The sequence below is a fragment of the Pinus tabuliformis genome, chromosome 8 (genome assembly GCF_031772625.1).
Source record: "Pinus tabuliformis cultivar Carrire ecotype Pingquan chromosome 8, CPIR1, whole genome shotgun sequence".
Classification (NCBI taxonomy): Eukaryota; Viridiplantae; Streptophyta; class Pinopsida; order Pinales; family Pinaceae; genus Pinus; species Pinus tabuliformis.
The window spans coordinates 1,500,196,757-1,500,206,246 of NC_142294.1; the positions used below are offsets into that span (position 1 = coordinate 1,500,196,757).

General features: G+C 41.5%; 1 protein-coding gene and 2 long non-coding RNA genes across 3 annotated transcripts; 2 read left to right on the forward strand and 1 right to left on the reverse strand.

The window, feature by feature from the left end:
* The first annotated feature begins 866 nt into the window (after nt 1–866).
* Nucleotides 867–1,700, forward strand: LOC149241529 (uncharacterized). Its single transcript, XR_016245635.1, has 3 exons — nt 867–959; nt 1,064–1,140; nt 1,240–1,700. It is a non-coding gene; the product is annotated as an uncharacterized LOC149241529 (long non-coding RNA).
* Nucleotides 1,701–3,298: 1,598 nt separating this feature from the next.
* On the reverse strand, nt 3,299–3,952 carry LOC149241530 (uncharacterized). Its single transcript, XM_089370579.1, has 2 exons — nt 3,617–3,952; nt 3,299–3,541 (listed from the first exon to the last, which is right to left on the reverse strand). The coding sequence occupies exons 1-2, from the start codon at nt 3,950–3,952 to the stop codon at nt 3,299–3,301; spliced, it is 579 nt and encodes a 192-aa protein (XP_089226705.1).
* Nucleotides 3,953–8,687: 4,735 nt separating this feature from the next.
* Nucleotides 8,688–9,180, forward strand: LOC149241531 (uncharacterized). The gene is made up of 3 exons (XR_016245636.1): nt 8,688–8,780; nt 8,885–8,961; nt 9,062–9,180. It is a non-coding gene; the product is annotated as an uncharacterized LOC149241531 (long non-coding RNA).
* The last annotated feature ends 310 nt before the right edge of the window (nt 9,181–9,490 follow it).

Here is a 9,490-nt window from a genome sequence, read left to right on the forward strand (position 1 = left end):
ATATTTTAAGTGTTGATAATAAGTTAAGTTTGAAATCAAGGAGAGTAAACCTAAATAACTGATTATTTAGGTTTTCTTAGTGCTTTTTGTTTTTTTAACCAAAGATGCTATTACTGTTTTTTTTTAATCCAAGGATGCTATTTTATAAAGTATTTTTATAAAGTAATAGGTTTATTAATTTTTTCTTTGTTGTTTTAAATAATATTTTTATAATCCATTTATTTAAATAAAAAATAATTTAAGATGAATTTTATTTATATTTATTTTTTAATTTAAATCAAATAAAATATTTAACGAAGTGTTTTCTTAAATTTGTTTCAATTATGTCCATATGGGGTAGCTTGTCACGATCTTTTTCTAAAACCCAAAGAATACAGTAAATATTTTTTTTTTATATATATATACCTTTACAGTTGGAACTCAATATCACCAACTTTTATCCAACGTTACTCACCTACTACCCTAAACACATATAGCCTAACACATAATGTGGCTGTCTTAAGATTTTAGATACTAGAACCTTTGGTTATACATATATAACACCACGTATCTACTTAACCCTTATTGCATTGACCATCGATTAATTATGTGACATGACATATGTATGTTGATTGTTATATCCGTTTGAATGTCTGCTGCCAAATGGCAGAGTGAGTACGCCAGCTCACCAACCTCCGTAGCCATGTGGCCCTTCTTCACGTGCTGGCCATGTGATCTGAGAGAGTTGACTAGCTCCGGGGTTCACGCTCGGCCTCCCGCCTAAATCAACGATGGAGATTACTTACCTTAATCGGACGGTTCCTCCTCACTTAGGGTTTGACCCTGCATATAAAAGTTTAGTTGGATTTGACTTTGGTTCATTTGCTCACTTCTCAGAACCGAGCTCCTTCGATGGTTCGATCTGCAAGTTCTCGGGCTCTTTGCACTCTTCTGGTTCATCGCTCCTCTGCCTCACTCAGGTTTGGCTGCACTCCTCTACACCATTCTCACAGCTGGTTTATGATTCATTATTTCCCGTTTATGCTATATATACTCTAATCATTTCTCAGGGTTGGCTTGACAGTTTTCGAAGGGTTCTGATGCTGGCCATAGCTCGCTCGCACCAAATGCCGGAGGGTTTAGCTACTATGTCAGTTCCAGGTAAGTCGGTTTTCATTACGTTTTCTGTTAACTGTATTTGATTGCATTTGAGGGTTTGCTTTACAGCTGAGATGGCCTGTCCTTTACCTGTTGTCTCAGGTTAAATACCGGACCAAACCCTTATGCAATTTATGCTTGGCGGCCTTACTTTGGCGGCTTGTCCAGCTGCGCCTAGGTTATGGCCTCGGGGCCTTAGTTTCTATTTTCTATTGGACTTGGCTAAGGACTCTGCTTCTCTTAGCATTACCTGGTCTAGAAAAGTCCTCTGCTTTCGGCAGTTATGTAAAGTTTGCATTGTTATATAAATCACTGCAATATTTGTCTTGTTCGGACTGTTACTGTTTTGGCTCGGCCTGGATTTCTATATGGTCAATGGTTTACCATCTGCGTTCATAATGTTTTCTTTTCTCCCTTATCTGTATATGTAAGTGCCGTCACCGGTTAATGGACATTCATCCTTGGTTCTGGTTTATATATGCACAGTTAATATACCGGGTTTGCAGCTATTACTTCTGTTTTGTTTGGTAGCATACATAGATACCGCAATGGTTATGTACCAGGGTTACTCCGTTTACCTTTGTGATTTAATGCATTCTCCGTCGCTAATTCTAATTCTGTTAATATCTGAGAATATAACATTTCTATGCCAAAGAGTTTTTAAGTTCAAATTGATCTTCAGTATACTATGCTGCCGTTTTCTATTGTTCAATCGCATTACAGTTATGACAATCTTTTACTTCAGGGTTTCAATGTTATGGAAACGATGAGTTTCTTCACCGAATGATTTCCACGACACAACTCTTGTTCTTGTATAATATTGTGCAGCGACGAGGGTAGTCTTGCATTCGTCTCGTGAATGTATTGACTATCCTTTTGCGTACAGACTTGCCCACGTGCTGCCTACAGTTTTACGGCGGTCACTCGCCTGTATCAATACTTGTTATCTAATTCAGGTTTATTCTTATTTCGGTATGGTGTTTCATAGCTCGATTTGTAGCCTAAGGTAGATATCGTTTCCACCCCCTGAAGCTAGGGTTTGCTGTATATCATTATTCATGTAAAAAGAACACTTTGCTTTCCGTCACTGTTATCTGTTAATGTTTACTATACAGACGTTCTTGGAAGGATAGCGTAAGTTTAAAGTTGGTAATTCCATGTATTGTTTCATTTTCGCACAGCATTTGTAAGTCGGGATTTAAACATGCATCAACCCCTTTCTCATAATCTCGTCCTTCAGCATACTCTTATTTATTCTGTTGAGTGAATGCATACAAAATGTGTTTATATCTTCAGGTCGATATTTATATTGAATTCTTTATCAGTTTACAGAGTCAAACTATGGTTAAATAGCCAACTCGGCTTCTCTTATCTACTCAGGTCTTTATTCTGTAGCACTGAGTACTATCATGGGCTTGGTTATCTCAGCAATCAGTCTTTCTACTGTTACTAGGTACTGTAGCTTACTATCTTTAGGCAGTTCCTCGCTATTACTATCTATACACAGATTAACTGTGTAAGCTTGGTGAATGTATTCCACCCAGGTGACACTGTCACATTTCCCATCCCATCTCTTCTAGTAAACAGTAATCTTATTCTATTTATCCTACCACAACAACTTTTAAAAGAAAAGATACAACTGAGTACTTTCAATACCTGAGCTTTCCCTAACTAGTGTTAGAAGCGTACCTGGTATTCTGTCACTGAAGTTCTTACTTTCAGTAGTCACCTGTAGAGTTTTTGCTCTTAACCTCCCAACCTTGAGATCCACTGCACTGGATTCTCCCCCCGAGCCGTCTTGCAGGCCTGCAGCCCTCAACAAGACTTATGCACCACGGTGCTGGGTCATCTGATCATAACCAAACTTAACCCCCTTCTTTCACTCTGCAACTCTCTTTTTGGAATCTCTCCTCTGCCTGTTCCCAAACAGCCCAGAGGTTTTCCCTTCCAAACCCTCTTCAGGGTGAGAGGCAGTTGTCTTTCTTTTCAGTTCCATAACTTATTAATTTCTTTTAATAGAAAAGCCTCCTTTTGGAGGCTGCCAGCATTTCATTCAACACATGTGCAAAATAGTTCATTATATTTTCTTTTAACAAAATAATAATGTCTTTTAATAAACAAGTTGTCACCATAATGTTTTTACCACAGCAATTACCGGAAATTACAAGTTACCGAGGTTATTACATCTTCCCCCCTGGGATTGGACATCGTCCCGATGTCCATTCTCATTAAATAAATTTGGGTAGGCTTTTCTGAAAAGTTCCTCGTCCTCCCACGTAGCCTCCTCAGGGCCATAATGCTGCCACAACACCTTAATTTGGGTAATAGACCGTTTCCACAGCCGCACTTCTCTCCGGTCGAGAATGCTCTGTGGTTCGACTAGGACCCCGCCTTCCGGTTCGACCTGCAAACAACCAGCACTTAATCAATTCCCTATTAAGTATAGTTGTATAATCAAACCAATCGGATCAAATCTTACCCGTACATCTTGCCATTGAATAACATGTCTAGGATCATACACATATTTCTTTAGGACAGAAACATGAAACACATTGTGAATCTTAATGTGACTGGGTAAAGCAAGTTGGTAGGCCACCGGCCCCACTCTAGCTAGAATCTGAAACGGTCCAAAGTATCGGGGAGCCAGTTTGGCGCACCCGCTCCACTGCAGTGTGCTCCTTCTGGTTTGAATCCTTACAAACACATGGTCACCCACTTTGTATTCTGCAAATCTTCTTTTCCTGTCTGCGAAACTTTTCTGTCTGTCTTGTGCAGCCTTTAAATTTGCTCGCACTCTCTTCACCATATCTTCCATGTCTTTTAACATTTCCGGACCCAAACTCAGTTTATCCTCTAGCCCACTCCAACTTGAGGGTGTGCGGCACTTCCGCCCATACAAGACCTCAAAGGGACTTAACTGGGTGGAGTTATGATACCCATTATTATAGGCAAATTCAACCAGATGCAAATACTCCTCCCACTGACTAGGCTTGAGCATCACATTTGCCCTCAACATATCTTCCAATACCTGATTAACTCGCTCCGTTTGACCATCGGTTTGTGGGTGGTAAGCTGTACTAAAATTCAGCTGGGTGCCCAACTCGGCAAACAATGTTTTCCAAAAAGTGGAAGTGAACTTCACATCACGGTCCGATATGATTACCTTTGGCATTCCATGCAAGCGGAACACATTCTGCATAAAGAGATGCGCAATTTGTACCGCCTTGTAAGTAGACTGCACGGGTATAAAGTGTGCTGCTTTACTTAGTTTATCAACCACGACCATAATAGAATCATTAACCTTCTTTGTCCGTGGTAACCCGGTTATAAAATCCATGGAAATGGTTTCCCATTTCCATTCCGGAATAGGCAAAGGCTGTAACAGCCCCGCTGGGTGTTGATGTTCAGCCTTAATTTGCTGGCATTCCAAACACTTTGCCAAATATTCCACCACTTGCCTCTTCATCCCTGGCCAGTAATACTCTTTCTTGAGTGCCGTAACCATCTTTTGGTACCCTGGATGACCGGCATAATGGCTGATGTGGAATTCATCTAGAATCAGTTTCTTAAGGTCACCGGAGTCAGGTACATACATTTTCTTATTGAAATACAGCAATCCAGTATTATCCAATGTGTACCCTTGCTGTAACTTTCCATGATCAGATTGCTGTACCTGCTGTTTCAAATGCTGATATTCTGAGTCGTCGTTTGCTGCTGTTTTTATTTGTTCAACCAGCGAACTCCGCCACCGGCTGGCTGAAAGTTCACATAAGCAATGAACTTTTCGACTTAAGGCATCTGCCACCCGATTTTCTTTGCCCTTTAAATGCTTTATTTCAAAGTCAAACCCACTTAGAAAATCTGCCCAACGGCCTTGTCTCGCGTTCAAAGTGGGTTGACTGAAATAATGCGTCAAACTATGATGATCGGTTAACAGCAGAAATTTCTTTCCGAGAAGGTAATGTCGCCACATCTTAAGTGCATGAATTACAGCAGTTAATTCTAAATCGTAAGCAGAGTATCTCTGCTCATGTTCTTTTAATTTCCTTGATTCATATGCTATTACCTTTCCTTCCTGCATTAATACTCCTCCCACGCCCTCTTTGCTTGCATCGGTGCACACCACGTAATCCTTATTAGGATCCGCGATTCTCAAAATGGGTGCGGTGGTGAGTAGGTGTTTCAAGCGGTCAAAACTCTGCTGACACTCTGCTGTCCACTTGAATGCCCTTCCTTTCTTTTGCAATGAGGTAATAGGGTAGGCTATTCTTGAAAAGCCTTCCACAAATCTCCTGTAATAGCCAGCTAACCCCATGAAGGACCTGATGTCCGCAACATCCTTGGGTATAGGCCATTCCATAATAGATTTTATCTTCTCGGGGTCAACCGCAATTCCCTCATTTGTAATCACATGACCCAAATACTGAATTTCCTCTTTAAAGAAATCGCATTTGCTAAATTTAGCATATAGCTGATGCTCTCGAAGAGTTTGCAACACCAATCTAAGGTGCTCCTCATGTTCCTGCTGGGAACGAGAATATATCAATATGTCATCGATGAATATTAGTACAAACTTGTCCAAAAACTGGTGAAACACGCTATTCATCATGCACATAAAAGTAGCAGGTGCATTGGTTAAACCAAAAGGTAGCACTACAAATTCGTAGTGCCCATAGCGTGTTCGGAAAGCAGTTTTGGCAATGTCCTCATCCTTGATCCTGATCTGATGATAACCAGATCGCAGATCAATTTTGGAGAACACCTTTGCTCCTTTCACCTGATCAAAAAGTTCATCTATTCTGGGTAGAGGGTACTTGTTTTTGACCGTGAGCTTATTCAGCTGTCGGTAATCTATGCACATGCGAAGGGTCCCATCCTTCTTCTTCACGAACAATACTGGAGCTCCCCAGGGTGACACACTGGGTCGAATGTACTGTTTATCCAGCAGTTCCTGGAGCTGCATCTTCAATTCCGTTAACTCTGGTATGCTCATCCGGTATGGTGCCCTCGATACTGGGGCTGCCCCTGGTATTAACTCTATAGTGAAATCTATGTCTCTTCTTGGAGGCAGACCCGGTATCTCTTCAGGAAAGACATCTGTAAATTCCTGCACCACTGGTATGTCGTTTAATGCAGACATCTTATCTTTCTGATTCGCATAACCAACCTGTATGGCGTAAATCTAGCATTTCTTCCTTATACATTTGGCTAACTGAGTTGCAGTGATAGGCCGGATCTGAACAGGATGTTTAATTCCCTGTAATTCCTGCTGCTGTCCCAAATCATCTTTGTAGTATATGGCCTTGGTTTTGTAGTTCACCAATGACCAGTGTTTTTCCAGCCAATCCATGCCAATAAGAATGTCATAGGAGCCCAATGGAAGTACATTCAGGTCTGCTGTTACAGGCTGTCCAGCTATACTGAAAGAACAGTTATTAACTTTCGCTAGAACCCGCCTTTTGGCTCCCGTAGCTAACTGGACTAGCCATGGGTTTTTGAACTTTTCTGATGGTAACTTACAGTGTTCCACTACTTTTGGACTAACATAACTTAAAGTAGCTCCTGGATCAATAAGTACAGCTACAGCAAGGTTTGAAATCTTACCTTCGAACTCCACCATGGAAGGTTGATATTCTGCCTGTCGGTCCTCTAATGCTGCATTGATCCTTGGTACGCTGCGCGCCACATCCCCTACAGTTGAAGCTTCATGGACTTGAGATATTTGATCAGTTCTTTTACGCTGTGGACAGTTCCTAGCATAGTGCGGTCCTTCACATACCCAGCATTGAACTGGAGGTCTGGTTCCTTCAACCTCCGATTTAGCAGGGAGTTCACTAATCCTGCTCTCGTTTGGCTTAGGCCGGAAAGTACCCTTGTTTGTGCTTCTGTTAAACTGCCCTTTTCCAGCTCCTTTACCACCATTTCCGCGGCTGCCTTTGTTGTTTCCATCATTTCTGCTACCTTTTCTTTCATTCCATTTCCTGCTTGGAATTTCTCCCTTTTGTTTGTTCTGCTGGTAGCAAATTCTAGCCTTCCGAATTGCCTCATCCATAGTTCGGGGGTTGTCAAACTCAATTCGTTCCCTTATATAAGCTGGTAAACTACTCACAAACCTCTGCACCTTGGCCTTCTCCTCTTTTATGTAGGGCACATAACGCAGTAGAGAAGTAAAACGATTTATGAATTCGTCCATGGATTGCTGTCCTAGTCGTAAATCGTGAAATTCTCGCGCCTTCTCATCATAAAAGCGCTCAGTTAAATACCTCTCCTTAAAATATTTCTGAAACTTTTCCTAGGTTATGCTTTGCTCACTTACTCCCTTCACAATTTTAATCTCTTCCCACCACAAGGTGGCTTTGCCCTGCAACTGGAAAATAGCCAACCGTGCCTTCAGATTTTGATCATATTCATACAGTTGAAAATATTTATTAATATTAATCAGCCAGGCTTCTGCTGCTTCCTCCTGCTCTCCATCGAAAAGTGGGGGTTTGATTTTTCGAAATTCTCCCTGTAATTATGTTTTCTGTCTCTTGGAAGTCTGCTGCTCTTGCACATTGTCAGAATGGTCTTCTTGCTCTTCTGAAAGCTCAGGAGCATAATTCCGCTCCTCAGTGCCCCTTTGCTGTTCTGCACTAGGGCTGGGTAAGGGTGGATTTTGTTTATCTGACAGGCTTTTTAGTATTCTTTCTTGTTCCATGGTTAATCGTGCATTGTCCTCTCGCAAGCGTGCCAACTCACCCTTCAGTTCCTGAACTGTTTGTAGTATCGCCTGATTGGTACTGCGTGTCTCAGCACCAAGCTGAACCCACAGTCCTGCATTTTCTGGTGGGATGCCGCCAGCTCCCGGCATTTCCTCCATCTCACTATATAACTGTCAGCGGGTGAGTGTCTCGATATTCTCGTGGTTGTACACAAGAAAGATAATTAATTGCATTGTACTATATATATGTGTAAGATAATTTCTCTTTCTGTTTCCATTGCTGTTCCAGAGGCCACAGTTTTGGAACCTCTGCTCTGATACCACATTGTCACGATCTTTTTCTAAAACCCAAAGAATACAGTAAATAATTTTTTATTATATATATATACCTTTACAGTTGGAATTCAATATCACCAACTTTTATCCAACGTTACTCACCTACTACCCTAAACACATATAGCCTAACACATAATGTGGCTGTCTTAAGATTTTAGATACTAGAACCTTTGGTTATACATATATAACACCACGTATCTACTTAACCCTTATTGCATTGACCATCGATTAATTATGTGACATGACATATGTATGTTGATTGTTATATCCGTTTGAATGTCTGCTGCCAAATGGCAGAGTGAGTACGCCAGCTCACCAACCTCCGTAGCCATGTGGCCCTTCTTCACGTGCTGGCCATGTGATCTGAGAGAGTTGACTAGCTCCGGGGTTCACGCTCGGCCTCCCGCCTAAATCAACGATGGAGATTACTTACCTTAATCGGACGGTTCCTCCTCACTTAGGGTTTGACCCTGCATATAAAAGTTTAGTTGGATTTGACTTTGGTTCATTTGCTCACTTCTCAGAACCGAGCTCCTTCGATGGTTCGATCTGCAAGTTCTCGGGCTCTTTGCACTCTTCTGGTTCATCGCTCCTCTGCCTCACTCAGGTTTGGCTGCGCTCCTCTACACCATTCTCATAGCTGGTTTATGATTCATTATTTCCCGTTTATGCTATATATACTCTAACCATTTCTCAGGGTTGGCTTGACAGTTTTCGAAGGGTTCTGATGCTGGCCATAGCTCGCTCGCACCAAATGCCGGAGGGTTTAGCTACTATGTCAGTTCCAGGTAAGTCGGTTTTCATTACGTTTTCTGTTGACTGAATTTGATTGCATTTTGAGGGTTTGTTTTACAGCTGAGACGGCCTGTCCTCTACCTGTTGTCTCAGGTTAAATACCGGACCAAACCCTTATGCAATTTATGCTTGGCGGCCTTACTTGGGCGGCCTGTCCAGCTGCGCCTAGGTTATGGCCTCGGTGCCTTAGTTTCTATTCTCTATTGAACTTGGCTAAGGACTCTGTTTTGTTTAGCATTACCTGGTCTAGAAAAGTCCTTTGAGCTTTCGGCAATTATGTAAAGTTTGCATAGTTAATTAAATCACTGCAATATTTGTCTTATTCGGATTGTTATTGTTTTGGCTCGGCCTGGATTTCTATATGGTCAATGGTTTACCATCTGCGCTTCATAATGTTTTCTTTTCTCCCTTATTTGTATATGCAAGTGCCGTCACCGGTTAATGGACATTCATCCTTGGTTCTGGTTTATATATGCACAGTTAATATACAGAGTTTGCAGCTATTACTTCTGTTTTGTTTGG